This window comes from Choristoneura fumiferana, chromosome 10 (assembly GCF_025370935.1).
Source record: "Choristoneura fumiferana chromosome 10, NRCan_CFum_1, whole genome shotgun sequence".
In the NCBI taxonomy this organism is placed as follows: domain Eukaryota; kingdom Metazoa; phylum Arthropoda; class Insecta; order Lepidoptera; family Tortricidae; genus Choristoneura; species Choristoneura fumiferana.
The window spans coordinates 2702939-2728267 of NC_133481.1; the positions used below are offsets into that span (position 1 = coordinate 2702939).

The 25329-nt window shown below is 37.7% G+C and overlaps 2 protein-coding genes across 16 annotated transcripts in view; one reads left to right on the forward strand and one right to left on the reverse strand.

Annotated features, from left to right (window-relative positions):
• The window catches only part of bru3 (CUGBP Elav-like family member bruno 3), a 1256451-nt gene that overhangs the window by 871063 nt on the left and 360059 nt on the right, over positions 1–25329 (reverse strand). The gene's annotated exons all lie outside the window — the stretch shown is intronic.
• On the forward strand, positions 4262–7069 carry LOC141431829 (uncharacterized). Of its 5 annotated transcripts, none has more exons than XM_074093030.1 (2): positions 4262–5523; positions 5972–7069. In XM_074093030.1, exons 1-2 carry the CDS (start codon positions 4425–4427, stop codon positions 6085–6087), a joined length of 1215 nt encoding a protein of 404 aa, XP_073949131.1. In that variant the 5' UTR covers positions 4262–4424; the 3' UTR covers positions 6088–7069. The 5 variants fall into 5 exon arrangements, 1 of the variants encoding a protein (XP_073949131.1); XR_012451756.1 differs by lacking the exon at positions 4262–5523 and adding an exon at positions 5557–5851 and having other exon boundaries at positions 5953–7069; XR_012451757.1 differs by lacking the exon at positions 4262–5523 and adding an exon at positions 5557–5851.

The window sequence follows — 25329 nt, forward strand, 5'->3', positions numbered from 1 at the left end:
GTCCGTGTCCTGAAATTAATTGATTGTGCCATTTTAGACGGGAAATAAAAAAGGTCAACGTTATTATCGACACTATAGATTTACATGGCCGAATGGAATAATGTAAATTACGATAATCAATGGATGGTGAAACAGCCCCTTAAACTCTTACTAACGTTCGCGTTAGTATATTGCAGTGGGCAGTGCGACCCCGATTAGCGGTTTTTAAAATACACTCTATTGTCCCTTGCGGGACCGCAACACAGGTGAACGGTGAATTTGGCCATTCTGTAGTTTCTGTACTAAGAATTATGTGCTCAAGAGGAAACTTTGTTCTCATCAAAGGAAGCTCATATACCAAAGTGTGACAAGTCCTATAAGTGTCCTCTCTGGCTTTAATAGCTGTGTAAGAGTCAGATAAGGTTTCGCAGACGACTTGACCCGTTTGCAAGTCAGCTGCGAGGAGCGTGATAGTTTTCAATGACTCGTGGAACATTCCTTTGTAAGACTCCTGATTGTTGTCAGGTTTCTTGACTGTGCATTGTATTCATTGAAATCAAAATAATACAATTGATTGTTTTTAACAGCTTTACGTTTGCGTAAGGAAATCTAAGTTTATTATTTAAAGATGAAAAAGGCTTTCGGATGCTCCGGGCGGTACCTATTAGAACTTGTATCTTTTGACTACTCGCGCCAAGTCTGCTGTCAACTGCATCACGGAGCCCCCGAAAAACTCACCCAAAACTTCAATGACTTGAAAACGCCTTTAGTTTTTTTTTTATATTTAGTACTCTTTAGTTATTGATTTATTTTGGACTAAAAATACAGATTTTCAGCCCTTTTAACTACCAAAAGTGATCTTTCAAGTTATTACAATTTCAATAAAACCGCAGTTACCTAGACAATATCTAGAAGGTATAATTACTTACCAACAATGAAAATCGAAAATATTTATAAAAGTATTACTCAGATAAAAAGGTAAATCGTGGCTTTCTAAAGTGGCAATTTCGAGAGACTTATTGTACTGTATAGAGTCGCACCTTTAGGGACAGTCAGCATCAAAAGTAGCGGATCACTTTTTTACTCTGTCGCATTGACACATTGACAATCTTGCATGGCGTTTAGTACGTGGCTGTAAAACGACAGAGTACAAAACTATATAGCTACTTTCGATGCTGACTGTACCTACAGCAAATTGAATTTCAAAAGATGAAATTTACAATGACAGTATTCTGATACATGCTGTTGCCAATGACATCTTCATTATGACCTGTAAGCACATAGTAAACCTGCAAGTAAATATTAGGCCGTAAAGCAAACGAGATCGAAATGGTCCATTGTATCGAAACTTAGACGATTTATTTTGCAGATCTAAACTGAGCTTTAGGGTTTAAGTGTAATTTATAATAGAAAAAAAAACGAGCAACTAGATGTAGCGTTTAAGTCGTTAATAATTAAGCGCCACTCTTCTAAAGCAATTATCTAGACCAGAGATCCCCAAACTTGTTTCGTTTACGTGTCTACGATTGTGTTGTGTTTTTGGCTTTCTTGCAGTAGTTCCTTTCTTTTCACTGTTCCTTTCTTTTTTGTACTGCCAAAGGAACTAAGTGGTTTTAGCAAGGGTACCCGCGTAGCCTTTATCATTTTTAGGTAGATCAAGCTTACTTAATATCGATTTTTTGAAAAATAATCGGTTTTAAAAAATTGCAATGAACTACAATTAGGTAAATTGTTTGTTGTTTAACATTATTCTCCGCTACACACACCGTAAAACAATCCATACTATATCACACACAGGCCTAACTTTCAAATACCGCACAAAATAACGCGTTTCAAACTCTCTGCGAATTCATTTTCAAAATTACAAACACTCGAATGTTTGAAACGCATTAAGCATAATGTATGGTAGTATTTGCGATAGTTGGGCGAGTGTGACTTATATATTGTTTTATATAGAAGAAGAAGTAGGCGGGCTCTACGTGTTAACTTGTACGAGTCGCACAAGAGCGGATAAGCAAGGTTATATACAAGGTATTAGTTAAATAACTGAAAACCTCAGACACCCCAAAAATATTTCTTCATTTTAAGTTAGTTGATTGCATTTATTTTCGAATACCTTCATTATTTTCAAAAATATTCGTGAGTTTTGCTTAGTAATTTTACTTGATTTCTAACTCTACACAAATAATTTGTATTGTGTCAGTTGCACTTCGACGTTTTAGAAGAAAATGAAACTGATGATAGTAAAACGGCCAGCATTCAAATTATTTAAATAGTATGCAATCTCACTAAAACATTTAATGGGCGCATGTTGCATTCGTAATTTTTAGACTGGGCACAACAAAAAAGGGATTTAAAAACACAAACACAACCTCATTTATTTAATACATAGTGTTATCGATTCTACTCTCAATTCTGAGTAACTTTCTGGTTTTCAGTTATTTAATTAACACCTTGTATATTATTGTAGTTCAATAGTAGTTCATAGATATCGAAGTAAGTACTAGTAATCATTTGCAATGATATAATCTAATAAATGAAAATAACAAATAAGAATGGGAAAATAGCATTAGAAATTGCGATTTTACTTAGTGTGTTCGTATGTATATTGTGATTTCTGAGATAAAATTATTTTAATGTTGCACGCCCAATGAGGGTAGAACATTATTAAGAACATCTTGTAGCACTAAGAATTGACTATGTTCTGGCAATAAAAATATTTGTATTTGTACAATTAATCGATACCTTCACAAAGTAACAAAAAGAATGCCTGGAAGAGATCGCTCTTAAGCGATAAGGCCGCCTATTGCTTACCTTGAAACGTTTTCTCTGTGTATCTGTTTACTGTATCGCCTACTATTTTTGGTGTACAATAAAGAGTCGTTATATTGTATTGTATCGTATTGTAACACTTGAAGTACGTAATCAATGTGTTTGTTTATTTTTTACATAGATCGTTGCAGGTCTTCGATGATCCCTAGGGATCGATACACACCACTTTGGGTATCACAGATCTAGGCAACTAAAAAAAACTAGCGCTCTGCATGTGGTCTTGATCGTGGTTATTTTTAGTTCGTTAACTAATTGCAATAGTAATGCAAGCGGAATTACATGTCACATGCAAAGCGTGCATATTACAGTCCGTCATTTGTTTTGTACTTCTACACGAACATGTGGCCACTGACGCTTTCAATTTCATTCAGTTTTTCTGACTACCTTTAACTTATCCTGCTAATATTATGAATGTGAAAGTTTGAGAGTGCGTGTGTTTCTTTTTACGCTGAAATGGTTGAACGAATTTGGACAAAATTTAGTAAGTAAATTAATGAGTACTCGTTAGTACGGATTCTGATATAGGATTTTTTTTCCCGATATTAAGAGGTCGGAATGTACTGTAGGAACTAGGCTGTATACCGCTGGCAGGTGGTAAACTGACCACCTGGCAGGTTAGATTAATCTGTTTTATATAACTGATAGGAACTTTTATATAGTTGGCAGAATATAACTTGGCAGGTTAGATTGACAGCGGTATACATGCCGGAGCGCAGATTGCTCCCGATAGCCTAAGCGGCTGGTGCTATGCTATGTAAATGTATTTTTAAGCTCTGAAATAAATCCAAATGATTGAAGAAGTTGTTTATTTTGAACTAAGTTTAAAGTCACGCGCGTTGATCCCCAGTACCTAAGCTCTTACCTAGTTACAGTCCCCACAAGTGGTGGAGTTAGGCGCGGTCGGTGTACTTTTTATGTTTTAGCTATCGCTTCAGAGGACGACGGAGTACCGCAGCGATTCCAGCGGTCTATGGACAATTGTTAAGAAAAGACGAGCTTTGATGACAAAAAAAGCGCATGAAAAGTGAAGCAATTTGGTAAATGTATCGATTTTTGAGGAAGCAACTGTGAGTTATTTTATTTTTTCCTCTATCCCAGTGTTTAATAGAATTTGCGGGCAGATAAATTTTATTACGGAGAAGAAAGAAGATGGCGGAAAAATTCGCAGGATATTCGGATGTGGACGATTTTATCCACCAGTTTGAAACTATTGCGATCATAAAGAATTGGTCCGCAGATCAGAAGCGAGTAGCGATCGCACTCTACTTAGAAGGGCCTGCGTTGTCCTGGTACAAGGCCAATTTCACGACGTTGGAGTCGTATGATTTAATAAAGAAGGGATTAGTAGAACAATTCCCGTCGCAAGAAGACTATGCACAGTCTTTTTATTATAGAAAGCAGGAGCCGAAAGAACCGCTACTATCATTTTATTATGAGCTAGAAAATTAGCTTTAAAAGCAGGAATCACTGAAGACGGCAGATTTATCAAGCATTTTATTAAGTCTATTAATTCGCAATGGCAATTACATTTAGCGTCTAGATTGTTCGCGTCAAAGGAGGAGCTAAGAAAAACGATTCTGCAATTGTGTGATGTATTTAATACAGAATTACACATGAAAACACATAAAGTAGAACTGCCGATTAATATTACAAAAGATTATCAACACTCGTGGGAGCAAGGAGATGCTCCACCTCTTCGATTCACGCCGCGTTCGGAGTATGACACGTCCCAAACGCCGCCAACAATGGTATTTCCGCAAGAAATACACCAGGGAACATCACGTATGCCATATGGAAGGTATAATTTGAGGCCGCGGCAGCTACAGCCGGTGCCGCAGCAGCGCCAAAGATATCAAGGAAATAATGATGGTTTCCAAATTAATACGATTTTTTCTAGTGAATTTCCCGATGTTTGTACTGTTGAGAAAAATAGTCTGAACACGTTTGTGCCCGTAGAGCTCAATGGCAGGATTTGCAAGGCCCTCGTAGATAGTGGTGCCAATGTGTCACTGATATCTGTTTCCCTTGCAGAGGAAATTAATTTAAAATATGAGCACAAGCTCAGTGATCCTTTGCGCGTAGCAGGAGGCTCCATGATTCAGCCTATAGGAATTGTAAATACATATATTTTGATAGATAATTATTATTGTAGAATTAGACTGTTAGTAATTAATGATGGCACAAATTTTTGCATTCTAGGGCAAGATTTTTTGACTGCAAATAATGCAATGATTGATTTTAGTAGTCATACTTTGACTTTGAATAAAAAATTCCGTGTCAATTTTATTCGAAAATTGAGTGACACGAAAGACTTTTCATTATTGACTGAAAAGGTTTGTGCAAATCAAGTTGCCATGAAAGAGGTTGAGTGCGAGCAAATTAACTCCTTGACCGTGGAAAGTAAAGCGCGATCAGTAAAAAAATTGTTAGGGTTCCGTGCTTTAAATTCTTTTGCTTCAGGTTCGAGTGAAGGAAAGTTGGAGAAGTCGAAGTCGATTGGGAAAGCGTCGAGGATCGATAGAAAGATGGAGCAAAAGGATGGCGAAAAAGGCGAGTTGAGCTCGAAGCCTAAAAGGGTACGAAAGTCGGAAAATTTGCAGATTGGTTCGGCAGGTCTGATGAAGGAGCGAGAGGAACCTTCTGGTTGTTATGTAAGAGTGGCAATGCGACGACGTGAGAACGGAAACGGACCTGATAGATTCCATAGAAAAGGTAATAAAAAGTCACGTCATTGTCTAGTTTATGTTAATAAAAGGTTTTTCCCACAGCAAGGATCGCTAACTGAACGAAACATAAAATTTAAAAACGTTCATTTAGGAGTGAAAGGGACGGAAAGTGATGGCTGTCTCAAGCCGAATGAACTTTATGGTTTGACTGAAAACTTTTTAAAAGTTCACCCGAGAAGTTCTGTGTCGACGGTTAGAAAAAAATTGACACGACCAATGATTGACAATGTCATTCAAATGTAAACATTGTAAATTTATTTTTTGCGATTGAATTTTATAATTATAGGTAATTGAATTAAAAGTTTTTTGAGTAGGTAGGAAATTAATGATATAATGAATTTATATGACTAATGCGTGTTGTAATATTACTATGTGACTAATATATGTTTTTTTTCGTGTGTTTTCATATTGGGAGATCAATTAATTAAATGCAGAAATGAGATGGCAATCTGCAGCAGCCATGCAGTGGCTGATGAAAACTGATGGCAGCTCCCAGCTGCTCTTGTCAAAACTGATGTCTGACGACATCGCTGGAAAACCAAACAGATAACTTTTATTTACATTTTGAAATTAATTTAATTGTTTACATATTCAACTTCACGAATATGAGATTGCCTGTTCATACATCTCCCAATGTGAACTGTAATCATATATGATGTGAATTTCTATATATAAAGAATGAGTAGTTTTAGTTTATCTCAGCATGTGGGAGTACTTCATACCTTCATGTGTTCAATATGCCCAGAAATATGTGGTGTTAATTGATGGTGTATTTAATGATTGATTTTCTGTGCCTTTCAATAGTTTTCAAGCAACAGAAGTTCACACAGCCAACTGGGATCGCCGATGAAGCTTGCCCAGGGGTCCACACTTGGATCCATGGCTGTGAAATAATAAAAAGATGGAAACCCAGCGGCTATTGCTGTCGTTGTGGAACGGCAACTCCGCTAGGGGGTGCTGAGGAACCTTCATCACCTGATGAAGGATGATGGGCATGAAGCAAGAATGACGTGCCGGGTTGCACAGGCAATGTCACGCGTCTTTAGTAGCTAGGCTTTTTACTGAAAAGGCGCCGTACCTTTTTTGTTTCGGGGTTTTTGGGCGGCGAAGTCCCATCCTTGATTTGAAAATTTTGAAATATATAAACCTATTTATGATTGTAGTAACATAGACTAGAATTTCATGAAAAGGATGTGACTAGTCTTTAGCAAAGACCCTTTTCTGTCTGTAATGTCCCCGTTAGGTAGGGCCGTAGAGTAGGTCCCCACCTCTGTGAGGAAGGAGGGATATGTAGGAACTAGGCTGTATACCGCTGGCAGGTGGTAAAACTGACCACCTGGCAGGTTAGATTAATCTAGTTTTATATAAACTGATAGGTTTTTTTATATTATGTTTCTAGAATATAACTTTAAAAACAGTTTGACAGCGGTATACATGCCGGAGCGCAGATTGCTCCCGATAGCCTAAGCGGCTGGTGCTATGCTATGTAAATGTATTTTTAAGCTCTGAAATAAATCCAAATGATTGAAGAAGTTGTTTATTTTGAACTAAGTTTAAAGTCACGCGCGTTGATCCCCAGTACCTAAGCTCTTACCTAGTTACAGTCCCACAGTACCTACACCTGTAAAAATCCGGAAATATCTCCACTGTGTCTTCTTCTTATACTCCATTATTGAGGATTGGCAGTCAGATTCTTATGTTTTTCCTATAAGCGCAATGTTGAATCGATAGCCATTGTTATAGAACCAGGCAATAGTTCATATAAATGAAGCTTGAGGTCCTAGGTTCGATCTCTGGTCGAAGCCATATTTTTTGATGAATTTGTAGAATGTTTGTTGTCAATTCCTGGACAATATGTTTTATTGTAAATAATATGTTTATACGTTGCCTTGCGGGGTGCTCATAGCTTCGCTTAGTTTCCTAGGTTTATGTGCGTTACCAAATAACTGTCCAATAAAATTAAATAACCACATGATACCATTGGCAGCATTTCCCCGCTAACTCGAAAGACAACATTTATCCAGTCTACAATCTGGCCTCGTGTATCCCGGTTTTTCTGGCATAGTTTTAAGAGAGTAGAGGAGGGCTATAGTCGTCATTGTCACTCCCAGATCAATTGAACAGCGTGCAGACTCAAAATAATGCACCATATCAATTTAGACCTTCTAGAAATTGAAATAATTCTCAATTGAAATTATTTGCATTGAATGTTTATAGGAGTGACAATACCAACCTACGCAATCAACAATGTCCATGGCTATCAACTTTAACACGCCCACAGCCCATAGCGATCAAATAAACAGAATGACTCCTCGAAATTAGTGAACGCCGGACTAATTTACGCGGTGGTCGAATTTGCATCGGCTCCCACTCATTAGAGGTTAGACTGGTTTTATTTCCGACCAGCCGTTATCTAAGCCTCTGTAATTGGCCTCGGCCACGCCTCGGCACGATACAGTGTTGCACTAGAATTAAACTAGAGGCCTTTTTTTGCGCTACGACGCGGCCAGATGGGTTTATGATGATAGGTTAGATCCTCACTAATCCACAAAAGCAATAAAAATACTGCTGAAATTATAACCCTTTCTTTTCTCTTTGTTGCTGTCGTGGAAAAAAAGAAGAACGGGACTGTTATTGTGGCTATTTTTTTCCCATAATCGATATCGCTCCATTTTCATCGCGCAGTATTTCTGTTCAAATTTATTTTATTCGATATGTAATAATCGCGAAAGCACTTGAAACAAACCTTTGAAGTAAAATCTTGCATTCAGATTGGACGGAAAGAATTTAAATATCAAAGTGCTCTTAAAAATCAATTGTAACGTCCACGACAAAACGTCCATTTTGATACAGCCGCAGCGTAAAATATTCAGAATCATTAATGAGAAAAAAACGGTGAACTGGTTCCTTAGCCGAAGAAAGTTTCCTTCCGGGGAACCGTTGAAAAGATGCAGGCTTGCAGTCATACTTGGCTTAAAATATATCCCTGAAACGAAGCAATCCGAGCAAGACAAAGTTAACCCTATTATCAAAGTAGAAGACTAATGTTTGTTGATAGTGACAGTAGACTTGGGACGTTTTTGGCTTGATTGGGAAATTCCCTTTCAGGTTTGCTTCGAGGCTTGAAATTAGTTTTAGCTGAATGTCAGGAGATATAATAGTTCATTCAAACAGGTCTGTCAGACGCCTGAAACTTGGGGTCTCGGCGAGTTTAATTTAAGTTAAATGCTTTTGATAAAACTATAAATTCAGGTGGCTTAAGCGTGGTATTGTTGGAAACCAATTCTTTATTACCTATTTTTATTTCAACAATTTATAAGGTGAAATTCAGTATATTCGACCATGTTTACCAACATGTTAACCATACAAAACGGCGATGCAAAAAGTTCCATTGTGACATGACAAATACTCATACATTTTTATGTTTAACTGTTATTATCGCACAAAGGATGGTTCTTAAGCTTAGCTAATAGTTAAGATTTAGTTGGAAAACCTTTTTTTTTGTAACAAAATTTTTTTTTTTTGTAAAAACCAACAACACAACAAAGGTATTATCAAATACGATAGTATAGATAGTAACAGTAGGAAAAATAGTAGAAGTTGAGTGAGTTGTTGAGTGTCTGTTGAGTTTCTTGCCGGATTCTTCTCAACAGAGGTTTTTCCGAACCGGTGTTAGATTTTTTTTGACATTCATAAGTGCTTGTGATAGCCTAAATTTTGAATAAAGATATTTTGACTTTGACTTTGAGAAGTAGTAGTTTGAAAAATATATAGTAGCTTTCATAAAATATAGCTTGTTGTGTCATAATAGGGGGGAATTTAATTTTTACGTGAACGATATTCTGTTGAATTGGCTATTTATTCATCCGTACCATCTTGAAGCACTCAGGCCTCCAGCGAAATTGCATTATCACCACGCTTTAATTAGGATCGCGCAGAAATGAGTTTAAATGGAGGAAGGAGATGTATTTTACTCGAGGGATGTTTTAGATGTAGAGTCGATGATATACGTTGTGGAATGGGAATGTTTGATGCAGTTGAATATTTCTTATGGTCTTATTTTGTGAATGTTTAAATTTAATATATACTTTACTATCTTCGATGCATTAGGTTAAGAATATTTTCAAGCTGTATTTTTTATTTTCGTTAAACAAATAAGTTTTTCTGTACAAAAATACGAGTACAAGAGAAGTGTTTTGTATAATGGTATTTGTTTGTTGCATTACCTTTGAAGATCTAAATAAATACGGAATTTCAAGTCAAACGGACCATCTAAGTAAATCAAAAAATAGTCGATTTAGATTTTTTTAAAGTAGAAATACAATTAAATTATGTTGCAAATCTACTGGGTCATGTTGTACTTAAATCTTACCTAAAATATCTTACATAAAATATATTTTTAATATTTACACTAAAATATCCAAAGAAAACCTTCCAGATTTTTTTCTTGTAAAAAGATGAGGCCTAGATATGTATTTTTAACCTTACCACTAATTATATTGCAAGTCATAAGTAGTTACGTGGTTTCAGAAATATAAAAACCATCAAAGCAGCAATTTTCACTCATAAAATTACTTACATTTGGTTGAAATTACATCGTATCGTGACACATTAGAGTCTAATTATGGCCTATAGAGGTCGCAAAGCAGAACCATAAAAGGCATTTTAACCAAATAAAGTGAATTTTTAATGCACAAAGTCGTTTCTTTATTGTGTTAGTCAAACGTGAACTTTTACATTAACTAGTTACGTGACAGGTAAAAATAAAGAAACAGTTAAGTCCGAGTAGACGGGTTAGACAAAAGATTTAATAATAACATACCTGTTTTAATTTCTAGTATTTTTATTTATCGATTACATTATAAATAATACCAAGATGCGGTTTTTTTTTAATTCCCTCTTTTACCGGTGCCCTGAATAAAATTAAAAAAATGCATCATGCCAAATAGTGTCTCTACGAGGTTATTTATTCTTTAGATAAATTAATATTGGGCGTTTTTCTGTCGGTTTCGATTTTCTAAAAAAAACGACGAAGGACAACTGACAATCACAAATGCAAGTTTAAAATTTGAAATCAAATAGAATTATCGACTACTCATACTGATTGAACAAAACATATTATTATTATGTATGAATATTTCTTGAAATAATTTAGGTATTTTTAAGTTAAACAAATCATTATTTTTTTTTAAGTAGCCTGTATAGTGTCCCACTGCTGGGCAAAAGCCTGCAGTAGGACTCTTTGTTTAGAGCTGCGGCCAGTAAAATATAATCCACAATCGGCGGCCTGATCGGCTGTGGCCGTATTTTTAAATGTTTATTACACTGCAACTTGGCCGTCCACTTCGCTATAGAACACAGAATATAATCAGTATAATAACGTATTAACTGCTGGCAACGGATAATATTCAGTCCATTTCTACGAGTATCGTATCTGACATGGTAGAAAGAGGAGCAATTATGATGAGTTATTGAACGAAAACAATTATACTCGAAAGCGTCACGTCATAACCGTACTCCTTTTTAAAAGTAATGTTTCAATAGGTCAGCTGAAAGAAATTAATGAAAATAAAAGCTATACTAACCGTACTCGTATTAAGCAAGAAGAAGTTCGAAAAACTATCGAAATACTCAAAGTACGTGGAAAATTTCAATGAACAGTTTGAATAATAAATAAGGTTTATAGGTATTAAATGATATTGTAATGGATAACTCACATCTTAAATCGAGTTTAGCTCGACGTATTTCGGGCTAATTCGTAGCCCTCACTCACTCACACTTACGCGATTTAAGACGTGTTATCCCTTACAATATCATTGAATATGAATGAGTCTCACGGTAGTTTCATGTTCGAAAGTCGAATTGCTTTACTGTTTTATTATGTTTACCGTGTTTTGCTATTGTTCGGTGCTCTTGAGGTTTCCTGTAAAATTCTTTTGCTGGCGGTAATTTGAAATTGTTACGTCTAAAAGGCATTCAAGCTTAAAAAAAAATGCACTCCTAATTGGATATTTGTTTATTAATTAAAAATACGAAAACTTTAATTTATGATAGTAATTATTATATGATTTTTATTATATATCAACACTGAATTTAACTTTGACATACTTTATTGTACATAAATGAGTGCTATTTTAATTTGTAGTTTTAAAAAGACTATGTAAAGAAGGTCACAGTTTCGTTACTATAGTTGATAATTAATAAATGATTCCGGTAAGCCCAAAATTCAAAGTGACAGATACAGATAAAAATATAAAAAATAACTAAAAAAATCATGTCATGCCACTTAAAGCAAAAATTTCATTTAGTGCAGTTTTTTATTAAATACTAGCTGTTTCCCGCGGCTTCGCCCCCGTTCTAAATTTCTAAATTTTCTTCCATAAAAACCTTCCCCTGACAATAACGAACACAACAAAAAAAGAATTAGCGAAACTGGTCCAGCCGTTCCCGAGTTTTGCGCTTAGCAACACATTTTACGATTTATTTTTATTTATATAGATTATAGATTATTCTCGAAAATTCTAGATTTCAGTTAATTAAAGTAAATAAATAAATCATTTATTTGCATTCAAAATCGTGAATATTAGGGCTGACTCAAGTATTCCCAGTAATGGGTCTCAGTATTTACTAGGTATATTTATTATAACCACATACTCGTAGTTTTTTGAATTTTATGTATAGTATCTAAATAAAATATATAATCAACATTGTTTGCGAGTTGATCTGGCTTCTGCCCCGTTGTTTGTATTTAATTTTTCAAACGAGTTTTTAAGAAAACTTATTGCGAAAATTTACTTTTAATTGGAGCTGTTAAATTAACAACAAACGCTGCTTAAGTAGCAATTCCTTCCAGGTTTCTTGCTTCAGAGGGGTGGTTAGTTTTCCTTTCCGGTTCGCGGTAGATTTGCAACCCTTTTTACGCTGGCGTGTTTTTCTCCTACTTTTTTCCTTGGTTTGTTGCTACCTGTTTAAGGTAGATTTCTTTGTGTTACTTTTAGTTTCATAAACAGTCAGCTTGGTACGAAAGTCCATAGTTTATTGTATTCAATTTCCTAGTTTTTGTTTTAAAACTATAACATGCCTAACTAAGATTTAGGTGAATATTAAATTTTGAAGTAGTTTTATTTACGTCGACATTTTGAGCTGCTATACATTATACAATACGCAAAAAATACAAAAGTTTATTCAAACAAAAGTACTTAATAGATTGCAATTCAAATCAGAGGCATCGTAATAAGATTATAAATTGGAACTCCCAATATGGTATTTCGTCCCATTTTTCTTTTAATTTGATCTTCTTATATTTATTTTAACCTTTTCATTTCCAATTGCCTCGTGCTTGCATGTTTAATTACGTAATATCGCATTGCTTGGTTCAGATTCGCGTAGCGGGTTGCAATATTTTTCATTCCCACATGCGAGGGTGTTCATTGATGTAAGAATATAAGCAGCTTGCTTTAATATGTCTTGTGTTTTTAAGGTTCCGTACATCGAAAAGGAAAAAAACGAAATCTTTGTAGGAACACTAGCTTGTCTGTCACAGCCAATTTTCTGAACTGCTCGAATTGAATATTGGTATGCATATGTAATTCAGTGACCCAAAAACGGACGTGTAACTTAAATAAATGCAAGGGGCCATGTTTGAGGGGTAAATTAGAAATTAATAGAAATTGCTATCTGTAGCAGGTAATAAATCAAATAAAAAGGTTTATTTTGAGAATCTCAAGTACGTGTTGCAATTTTTAGATGAATAGTTTTCAAGTTATTTAGAAAATAAGCGATAATTCATAATTTCTCTTAAGTCCAAAACTACTTAAAATAAATATGCATTAAAATAAAATAAAAACAGACACTAGTTTAACAGTCATAGATTACAGGAAAACTTTATAAAAAGTCTATGGTTTTTAAAGTAACGGGAAATTTCCGTAATATCTAGGAAATTTTTGAACCCCTCACATAGGGAGATTAACTCGTACTTGTCTGGTTTTTGTAAAAAGAAATTCCACCATTGTGGGAATTAATTGCGTGTAGTTATGTGGCTGAATGTAGGTATGTGAGTGTATTCAGTTTATTTCGTAATTAGGCTTCAGAATAGTACATGTAATACTTGTTACAACTTTTGCAAAATTCTGATGTTTAAATTCGAAATTTTAAATCACATTATCTGTGCATTACCTCTGGTAACGTTACTCAGAAAGCTTGCTGAGGCTCTAATGGCTAAATGCTTTTTAGGGTTCCATAGCCAAATGGCAAAAAACGGGACCCTTATGGATTCGTCATGTCTGTCTGTCTGTCTGTCCGTCCGTATGTCACAGCCACTTTTTTCCGAAACTATAAGAATTGTATTGTTGAAGCTTGGTAAGTAGATGTATTTTGTGAACCGCATTAAGATTTTCACACAAAAATAGAAAAAAAGAATAAATTTTGGGGGTTCCTCATACTTAGAACTGAAACTTGATTTTTTTTTCATCAAACCCATACGTGTGGGCTACCTATGGATAGGTCTTCAAAAATGATTATTGACGATTCTCATATCATTTTTTTCTAAACTGAATAGTATGTGCAAGAGACACTTCCAAAGTGGTAAATGTGTGCGTCCCCCTGTAACTTCTAAAATAAGAGAATGATAAAACTTAAAAAAAAAACATTTACCATGCAAACTTCAACCAAAAATTGGTTTGAACAAGATCTGGTAAGCAGTTTTTTTTAATATGTCATAAATCGTCAACCGCATGCCGCTACGGAACCCTTCATGGGCGAGTCCGACTCGCACTTGGCCGCTTTTTGATAATGACAGGGACGTAAACGAAATGTTTTCAAATGTTTCGCACTGTATTGTATCTACATACATATATGAAATTTTCGTTCCATCATACATTCGTGTGTGTTCATTAGGAATCATCTAATTACTGCATGAAATATCATAACACATTTTTATTAGGCACCGTGTGTAATGAATCACATCATAATAATAATAAAAATTTCGGTACACGATATAACATTTTAATACGATTCGAAGGACTTCCTCAACCGCCTTGTAAAGAATCGCAGTAGAGTTTAGCTAGTTGTCGCTATTTTCTTGCGCATGTACTTGTACAAAGGCCCAAGCATCCAATTACGACTGTTAACGATAACTAAAGAAAAACAACATATTATTATTCTCAACATTAAGTATTTGATTTTTACTGTGAGGTCAAAAAAATACTTGGAAATAATTTCTGCAGCAGTTAAGCTTTCTCGGGAAATTAATTTTAAAAATTGCCATCATCATCATCATCATCCCAGCCTACATACGTCCCACTACTGGGCACAGGCCTCCTCTCAGAACAAGAGGGCTTGGGCCATAGTTCCCACGCGGGCCCAGTGCGGATCGGGAACTTCGCACGCACCATTGAATCGCTTCGCAGGTTTGTGCAGGTTTCCTCACGATGTTTTCCTTCACCGCAAAGCTCGTGGTAAATTTCAAATGTAATTCCGCACATGAATTTCGAAAAACTCAGAGGTGCGAGCCGGGGTTCGAACCCACGACCCTCTGCTTGAGAGGCGATAGGTCAAACCACTAGGCCACCACGACTTATAAAAAAATTGCCTTAATGGCTCATTATTCGAGCGTCGATTCCATATGATTATCGTGCGCAAAAAAAAAATCTAGCAGAAATACGGGACGTCTAAAAAACAATCGAATAAGTTATCAAATTAATACTATAAAAATGTGACTACAAAAATGAAGCGGTAGAAACGTTTTTTTTTTTTATTCGACTGGATGGCAAACGAGCAAGTGGGTCTCCTGATGGTAAGAGATCACCACCGCCCATAAACATCTGCAACGCCAGGGGTATTGCAGATGCGTTGCCAACCTAGAGGCCTAAGATGGAATACTCAGGTGCAGTAAGTAGGTGCCAGTAGTGCGCTTCTCAGCGAATGCGACGAAGGAGACCACCTGACTTGTTTGAGTTGAACCCCAGCCCCGCTTCGAAACGCAGCGCCAGTGTGGTGCCTGGCCACCGCTTCCGAACCATGTTGGAACTCGCGTAGGAGTAAATGGGGCTGGTGCGAGTCGGCGGCTTGCGAGTGTGGCACCCGGAACAGACGGCCCACCACAGGTACTGGAATGCCATCACTAAGTTCGATGGACACATAGATGACTCAGAGCTGTCAGAGAAAGCCGTGAATATTTTAAGAAATCTAGATTTAAGTTTTAATGTTTAGTTTTCATTTGTATTTCATGCACAGTTTTGCAGTGACACTTATTCCATACGATAATAAATAACATGCCAACAGTACTAAACCAAGTTTCGAATATCACAATATTACATAGGTACATTGTTTATTATTTAATAAACTAGAAATCCCCAAGTTTATGGCTCGTAGTTTGAAACTTACTTAACTGGATGGTAGTTGAGTAATTTACATTTATTTCGTGGCAAAACTTTCTGCCGGGACACCGATACATAATTAATTGATGTTGGCAAAATTTGGCGTTTCATTTACATTTGCAAGCGAATAACACTTGATCAGTTTCGGAAAGAAAACAAGAACATCTGTAAAATCACTTTGAATCTGTCTGTCAGTCCGTCCGTCCATACGTCCATCTCTTCCTTAATGAACCCTATCGATTGGCGCCATAAAAGTACAATACAATGACTCCCCCAGAATATTATTATACTAGTAAGCAGTATAAAACAGAGGTTGGTACGAAGAGAAAAAAAATCCAAGATTAGCAATCAATAGGTAAGGTACCTAAGTAGGTATTTTTTTTAAATTTTATTTTAGGCAATTCCATTTACAAACGTGGCTGGAGTATTTTTACGAGTATAAATCTTTTTTCGCCGTTTTCCTTTTTTCAATAATAAATAATGTTTTCGCCATATATTTACATGAAGCCGTTTTATTTTTAAACTAGCTTTTGCTCGCGGCTTCGCCCGCGTGGTATTCGGTTATCGCGCGCTGTTCCTAGGGAACTCTGCATTTTACTGGGATAAATAGTAGCCTATGTCTCTCTTGGGCCCATAAACTATCTCTATGCCAAAAATCACGTCGATCCAGCGCTCCGTTTCGACGTGAAAGACGGACAAACATACAAACTCACCACAAGCAAGTGGATATCACAAGCCTCAAGAAAATAAGCTACAAGTATTTTCATCACAAAATATTCAATCACCAAACACTTGTAACGTACAAACAACCAAAACAAACAAACATCACGCCTGTATTTCCAAATGCGGTAGGCAGAGCACACGAAACATTACCAGTTCGGAGTCACTTTTAGCAATTGTAGGGTTTAAGTTTGACAAAAACGGTACAGTACGATACACACAGCATTGTTACATACAGTTAATATTAATCGACAAACCCAATGAAATCAAATCAGCTAAGTTATGTAACGTGGGACTAGCAAGTATCAAGATGTGGAATCAGAATATAGCGCAGTGAGCTTCAAAGGAACCAATCGGGTAGATAGAGACAAAAGAGCTGCCACGAAAGGAAAGGCTATAGAATATAATATCAAGATTAATTACTGTGCTGGTGAACCTTGGAGGGGACAAGCCATGAGATGACAGCGGGTGTAATGGTAAACAACCTTTGAGATGTATGTGTTTTTGATGTTGTTTGGTATTATGTCAATTCATTTGGGAAAATATAAATATCTAATTTTTAACTTAAACAATTTTACTAAAATGCTACAGTTATGACCGTTGCGGCAATAAGTCATTTCTTTTAGGCGAACAACCTAATTAAGCGGAAACATAAAAACAAAATTGTAACATTTACCTACGCGTAAGAAAAATATACAAGTTGAAGTGGCAATGGGCGGGCCACATCGCTCGAAGAACAGATAACCGTTGGGTGAGAAAAGTCCTCGAGTGGCGACCACAAACCGGAAGACGAAGCGTTGGCAGGCCTCCCACCAGGTGGACTGACGACATCGTGAGAGTTGCGGGAAACCGGGTGGACGGTGGGTGATGATGGGTGGTGGCCTTTGTTCAGCAGTGGACTTCCGGCTGATGATGATGATGATGAAGTAAAATTAACCTACTATCACGCTATTTCTCTCATCTTGCACCACACCCAGTGATAATGGCCCGGCGGTCACGCCATGACAATTAAAGTGACTCGTTTGTTTGTACATCGAGCTTTCTTGTTGACACGTTATGATGAGTGCCTAAAGCTGCCTCAAATACTTGGGCTTTGGTACAAACATGACGAGTTAACACGCACTGAGCGACGTCTGTTGATATAATTGTAAACTGCGTGAAAAATGAAATTAATTTAGGCAAAGAAACTGAATCGCTTTCTATTCATATTCCTAAACTATACCGGATGTGGCTTTTAATATGAGCAAATAACTAAAACATAAATCATATTCCTCAAACTGAACAACAATAGTTCAGTCACTTTTAAAAATAATTCGTTTTTTACTTTTTATTACATTTTAAGTTTATTCAAAGAAGCAATGTTAAGCAAAATGCTTGATGTTTGTAGCATGACAGGCGACGTCAGTTGGGTTCTAGGATGGCGTACATTGATAGCAGTATTTAATTTGTATGAAAAAAGGAAAATTCAAAGACTCCATTACTTTTAAAATTCGCTGAACTAATGTTGTTCGACTATCTATGTTTTAATTTTTTGCTCGTGTTACAGGCCACACCTAGTATAAATAATTACTTTGCGTACCCGCAATCTTGCGATATGTATGCAATAACATGTGTTGAAGTAGCTCCTGCACTTAGACACAATAAGAGAACACACATCACACAACCCAACTATCATCACCACCATACTACACTACAAGGAGTAGTAGTCAGAGCAATATAACCGTTCACCATGCTACGAGATGTTGGACTCACAAAGTATACCACCTGGTGTCTGAAAACATACTTATATTCGCAATTTTAATATTAGTAGAGTTAGTAGGAAGGAGTCCTCTATGGCAGAGAGTGTCCTACCTAGGTACACTAAGTCTAATCTTTATTTATAGTTTGAAGCAAAACTTATTAAGCCGATATCAGTTATTGTTTTAGCTGGCTACTGATTTTATCGTGTGTTATGAATATGTTAAGATAATACTGGTGTTGTTACACAGGTAGATAACGTATCGATGGTCTCGTGATGAAATTCGTATGGAAATTGAAAGAGATTATCATGAGTACTCGTGATAAATAAAACGGTGGTTCATGAGAGTAGTAGGTTCTGTTTTAACAATACCAAATTAAAATAAACATAAAAATGACAAGGAAAATTACACCTAAGTAATTCACCTAAATAATCCCAAACTAATCAAAACTTGTACTATGGATAGTGATTAAATATCGCTAGATGGCGTTAGAATCGTATTGATCACTATAATTTCAGTTGAAATTGTTGGAATCAGTAATTTAAAAAACCCGTGAAAGTTTCTATGGCGGATTTCCCTAAAAAAACATCCGCCGCGCCTAATTTTATGTCTCCAATCTTAGCGGATGAAATTTCGGACTTTTATACGAATCCTGTGTGGATATTGAAACTAAAAGAAGGTTATAATTTGATCGTTCTACAAGTGTTTCAACCATTATCAGTTTCCTCACGCTTATACTTAAGAAATGAGTCAGGTAGAGTGGAAGTATTTTAAAGAACGATATGGTGTGCACGCGGCAAAATAACAATTCATTAAAATTGCTTGTTGCATACTCGTATGTCATCACTGGCAACACACACTGGTCAAAGACTTTTGACTTCAAACACTGCGGTAATTTGGATGAAAGACACTGCTTAGCCTCCCGAACGCTGCCCATCATGCCGGATCTGAGACGTGGGCGCTAACGATGGGCCTTTAGAAGGTCGAAACGAAATTTGCGAGAGAAAATATTTTATTTACAATATGTCGAGTATTGACGGTTGAATTCAAACAGAAGACAAAAGTAGATATGGCAGATCTCTTGTGCGGCTGCGTGAAATATATTTTCATATTCTGGCGTCAGGTGGCGCGGCTGTAGTGTTTCTACATCTCTCCCCCCAGAGACCGGCTACGGGCGATAATATTGAGGAAATTTAACTTGTCTGCCCGATCTAGTAAGCTTTACTTGCTTCTCTATATCTTTGTTCGGCTCTGTTTGTGCTGTTTGTTTATGTACGAGCTTTATGACATCTGAGGAAGTATCTGTTTCGAGCATATATGCTGGTTTTAATCTGTCAATAGATACTGTAACTGTCTTGCCTTTTACTCTGATCTTAAAAATCTTTTCACCTCGTTCTAGAACTGCGTGTGGTCCCGTATATGCAGGCGTTAGCGCGCCACGTAGAGCGTCTTCTCGTAAGAAAACATGAGTAGCGGATGCTAAATCCTTAAATACAAATATCTTCTTCTGGCCATGTCTCGAAGTAGGTACAGGTTGAAGTTGCTGGGTAATGTTACGCAATCGTGCGGTGAAATCGGTAATGTCTGATGTAGTTTCTGTGCTGGGTTGAAAGAATTCCCCAGGCAATCTCAGAGTCTCTCCGTATACCAGTTCTGCGGATGATGCTTGTAGATCTTCTTTGAACGCGCTTCTTATACCAAGTAGGACTAGTGGTAAGGCTTCTGTCCAGTTGCTTTGCGCGTGGCAGACGATAGCGGCTTTCAATTGCCTGTGGAATCTTTCAATGAGTCCATTACAGGCAGGATGATATGCCGTAGTGCGTCGATGTTGAAAACCTGCTATCTTTGATAAGTGGTTGAAGAGAGCTGATTCGAATTGAGCTCCACGGTCCGTTACTATGACTTCAGGACAGCCAAATCTAGATATCCAAACGGTAAGTAGAGATTTTGCTACTGTTTCAGCTGTAATGTCCATCATTGGGATAGCTTCAGGCCAGCGTGTAAATCGGTCAATGGCTGTAAGGCAGTAACGATAACCTTGAGATGGCGGCATCGGACCGACTATGTCGATATGCACGTGTGTGAATCTCACTTTGGGTAAGTTGTAAGTCCCTAAAGGTGCTTGCACGTGTCTTGTAATTTTCGACCGCTGACATGCTGAACACGCTCGAGCCCATGTACGACAATCTTTGTTGATATTCGGCCAGATAAAACGCTCAGAAACTAGCCTTACAGATGCTCTAATTCCTGGATGGCTGAGCGAGTGCAGGGTATTGAATACTTGTTTTCTAAATTTTGGCGTTACGTATGGTCTAAGAGTTGACGTACTGTTGTCGCAATAAAGCTGAGTGAGGGAACCAGGTATCATCATTTTCTTCAGTGTGATGCTGTAGGTTGTGTCACCGCTCAAAATTTGTCTCAACTCTTCGTCATCAATTTGTGATTCAGCCAGCTGTAGTAGGTCGACAGGTTTTTCGAGTTCCTCTATTCTGGATAAAGTATCTGCGACGACATTGTTTTTACCAGAGATGTGTCTAATGTCAGTGGTAAATTGTGAAATCAGATCAAGGTGGCGAAATTGTCTTGGTGAGCAGTTTGATTTGTTTGATGTAAAAGCGAAACATAATGGTTTATGATCAGTGAAGACAGTGAATACTCGCGCTTCCAGCCAATGTTGGAAATATTTAATGGCGTTATATATTGCGAGCAATTCACGATCATAGGGTGAATACTTCTGCTGTGCTGGACTGAGTTTCTTAGAGTAAAATGCCAGAGGCTGCCATGCGTCTCCTTTTCTCTGTTGCAGTACAGCGCCTAATGCTGTATCCGAGGCGTCCGTGACAAGAGCGAGATTTGCATTGCAGTCAGGATGTGCTAGGAGAGCTGCCTCACATAGACTTGATTTGCACTCTAAGAAAGCATTCAAAGTGTCGTCCTTCAAGTTAATTGGATGTGATCCTTTTACAGAACCAGTCAATAGTCTATTTAAAGGACTTTGAATTTCAGCTGCTCGAGGAATAAAACGACGGTAAAAGTTGATCATTCCTAAGAATCGTCTCAGTTCTTTGACAGTCTTGGGTGCTGGGAATGATTTAATAGCTTCAATTTTGCTCTCTAATGGTTTCGTACCTTCAGCAGTGATGTGATATCCGAGAAATTTTACTTCTGTTACTCCGAATGTGCATTTAGCAGGATTTATGACGATACCGTATTCTTTTAGCTTAGTAAACAGTTGCCTTAAATGATCTTCATGTGTTTTTTCGTCTTTAGAAAATATCAGAAAATCGTCCAAATATGTAAATACGAAATCTAGGCCTCTTGTGACTTCATCGACAAAACGTTGGAAGGTTTGGGCTGCATTTCTGAGACCAAATGTCATATAAGGAAATTCATATAACCCAAATGGAGTAGTAATAGCCGTTTTTTTCGATGTCTGTAGCGTTAACTGGAATTTGGTTATACGCTTTAACGAGGTCGATGGTGGAAAAAATTTTGCTGTCAGCCAGGTTATGTGCAAAGTCGTGTATGTGACGTATGGGATACCGGTCTGGAATGGTTCGAGCATTCAGTTGTCGGTAGTCTCCACAGGGTCTCCAGCTCTTGTCTTTCTTTGGAACCAGATGGAGTGGCGATGACCAGGGGCTTAACGAAGGTCTTGCGGTTCCACTCTTGATCATAGACTCAAATTCTTCCTTGGCTATTTTGAGTTTGTCCGGCGCTAGTCTTCTGGGTGGGCAGTGAATCGGTGGGCCATCAGTAGTTGTGATGAAGTGTACCGTATTGTGCTTTATTTCCCGATGAACGCCAGGAGGACGAGTTATTTCAGGATAATCTCGAAGGATGTCATTGTATTTTGAATCTCCATAGAGTGTCTTGACAGAAGATATAGTGTCCGCCGCGGTATTAGAAATGGCTGTTATTGAAAGTGCCGTTGTATTGTCTAGCAGGCGTTTGTTTCGGCAGTCGACAACTAAATTGTAGAAAGATAGGAAGTCGACGCCAATAATTGCCTTAGTGACGTCAGCCACGACGAATTGCCATCTAAATTCTCTTCGGAGACCAAGATCCAGGTTGAGTTGTGTATAACCATATGTGCTGATTGTAGATCCATTTGCAGCGAAGAGTTGGTATGCAGTTTTAGGTCGGTATTCGCGAAGTTCAGATCGTGGGAAAACACAAAGATCGCTTCCTGTGTCAACGAGGAATTGCACTTTTGAACGTCGATCTGTGACGAATAAGCGACCGGGACTGTGACAATCGCTGGTCGCCATTAACGATTGCCCGGTGCGTTTCCCGAAACAAAGTCGCACGGCTTCACGCATTTCGTTGCTAGCGATTGGAATTTGGAGTGGTACCAACATACTGGATACTTGCGGTAGCTTGACTGCGAGCGGCTGTGATTGCGACCTTGACGTTGGCTCTTGCTGCGACTACGATATTGCTGCGTGTCTCTGCGTCTTGACTTAGAGCGAGATCTTGTTTGCATCTGAGTCGATAAAGCGTGCACTTGTCTGGTAAGCTGGGCAATCTGGTTAGCCATCAGATCCATTGCAGATGTTGCTGAGGTACTTGCTATCTGTTGCATACCGGCTAATCCAGGAGAAACATCCCAAACTCTGTCTGCTGCTTCGGCAAGTTCGTTCAATGATGAGTGCGGTTGCGAAGTAGTAAGCACTTGGATACTAAGCGGCAAGCGACTGGTCCAAATAGCCTTCAAGATGTCCTCAGGAACGTTGGGACCGGCAATATGTTGAAGGTGTCTCAAGAATTGCGAGGGTTTCGATCGCCTAGCTGCTCATGCATTAAAAGCTTTTGCAACTCCTTCTCTCTTGAATCTGTCAGTCGTTTTATAAGTTCACTCTTCAGTTTTTCGTACTTATTGGTTGCGGGTGGGTTAACAATAATATCTTTAATTTCCGCTGCGTATTGATGTTCCAAATGTGAAAGTACGTAGAAAAATTTCGTGCCGTCGGACGTTATGTTGGACAACGCAAACTGGCCTTCTATCTGGGCAAACCAAACGGCTGGTTCTTGCGGCCAAAATGGTGGTATTTTTACTCCAACACGAAATGTTTCGTTGCGAATGGAAAAATTGTCGTCATTTTTTTCATGTTCGACATCTGACATTGCGTTGGAAAATTCGTCTTTGTTTGTCGACATTTTTGAAAACGTTTTATTTGACTCACGATTTGTGTTCGGACCTTGATTTTACTTCCAAGAAAGGCTGCGTCTTTTTTCCAATCTAGGGCGTCACCAGTTTAGAAGGTCGAAACGAAATTTGCGAGAGAAAATATTTTATTTACAATATGTCGAGTATTGACGGTTGAATTCAAACAGAAGACAAAAGTAGATGTGGCAGATCTCTTGTGCGGCTGCGCGAAATATATTTTCATATTCTGGCGTCAGGTGGCGCGGCTGTAGTGTTTCTACATCCTCATGAGGAAGCTCAATGTCACTCAAAGGGCTATGGAGAGGGCTATACTCGGGGATTCTCTGCGGGATAGAATCAGAAATGATGATATCCGCAGTAGAACTAAGGTTACCGACATAGCCCGAAGAATTGCGAAACTGAAGTGGCAATGGGCGGGGCACATTGCTCGCAGGACTGATGGCCGATGGGGTCAAAAGGTTCTCGAATGGCGTCCACGGACCGGGAGACGAGCTATCTGTAGGCCTCGAACAAGATGGAGCGACGACCTGGTTAAGATCGCGGGATCGCGGTGGATGCCTATGTCCAGCAGTGGACGTCTTTCGGCTGACATGATGATGATGATGATACTCGTATATTATAATATGTGACAGAAAACTGATAGCGGTTAAGTCACTCCTAGAAGTTAAAGCTCCTTAACTCCAATAATATTTAAAACCTAAATTAAGATTAATAGTTAAGTAATGTAATTTGAACAGAAATAATTTTCAGAGAAATAAACAGTATTTTTTTATTTAGAAATACCCAATTCTAAACGCCCAACTATTATCTACATATCAAGAAATTTTCATCTACATATATACGAACAATTAGTGTGAACGAGTAAAAATCGCTTAGATACTCACAAACTTTTGCATTTTATAACAAAGCCTTTCTAAGTAAAGGATGATCTCTAAGACAAATTTAATATTGCCTTTGTTAAAGCCGATTTTGGGATCCTGACGTTGTCATAATACCCTACGTCCGCTGCCACGTCACGTATCTGATGACACTCTCGGGCCCCCTAGAAAGTATACGTATAATATATGTATATGTATAAATATAGGGCATGCACACCCTCTCACGAATTTCTTGTTAAACTGTCGGCTTTATAACCGGCTTCAAAAAGAAGAAAAAGTTACGGTCTCAATGTATAAATGCAAATCTAACACTGAAAGGAGAGAACAAACTAAGACACCGATTGAGAGGTAGGAGACGAGAAAAAAAAGTTATCAAAAATCTAAATAATATATGTTTAAGAAATATTAACGAGCGAAGGCCTAACTTGAAAAGTACGTCTAAGAAGTAACCTAAAAGCGCATAGATGCATGAGAAGGCATGACCTTAGCAGCTTAGCAAGATTTAGCAAGCCAACGACATTATGTCATATCATAATCAAGCGGAAATCTTATGTATTGAAAATATTTTTTTGGGTGAGGTAATATTCAAAACTATATTAGTTTTTTTTTTATTTAGGCTATTTGGTGCTACACCAATGGGTGAAGGCGCCCTTTTTCTTTCCACTCGTTTGTCCTGCGCAAAATTTTGCAAATTTGGGTCAAAACGTTCGAAGTTCACCCGCCATCTTCTTTTTAACCAGCTTCTACTCCGTGCTCCGGTGCATATCGGTGGTACCCAACCGGTGGAGATTTCTGCCGAGCGATTCAAGTGCTTGCAATAGACATGCCCCGCCCAGTTGCTTAAGGATTTAGCAATCTTTGCCGCGGTCTTTACCTGCTACTAAAATAGTCAATCAATTGTTAATTTTA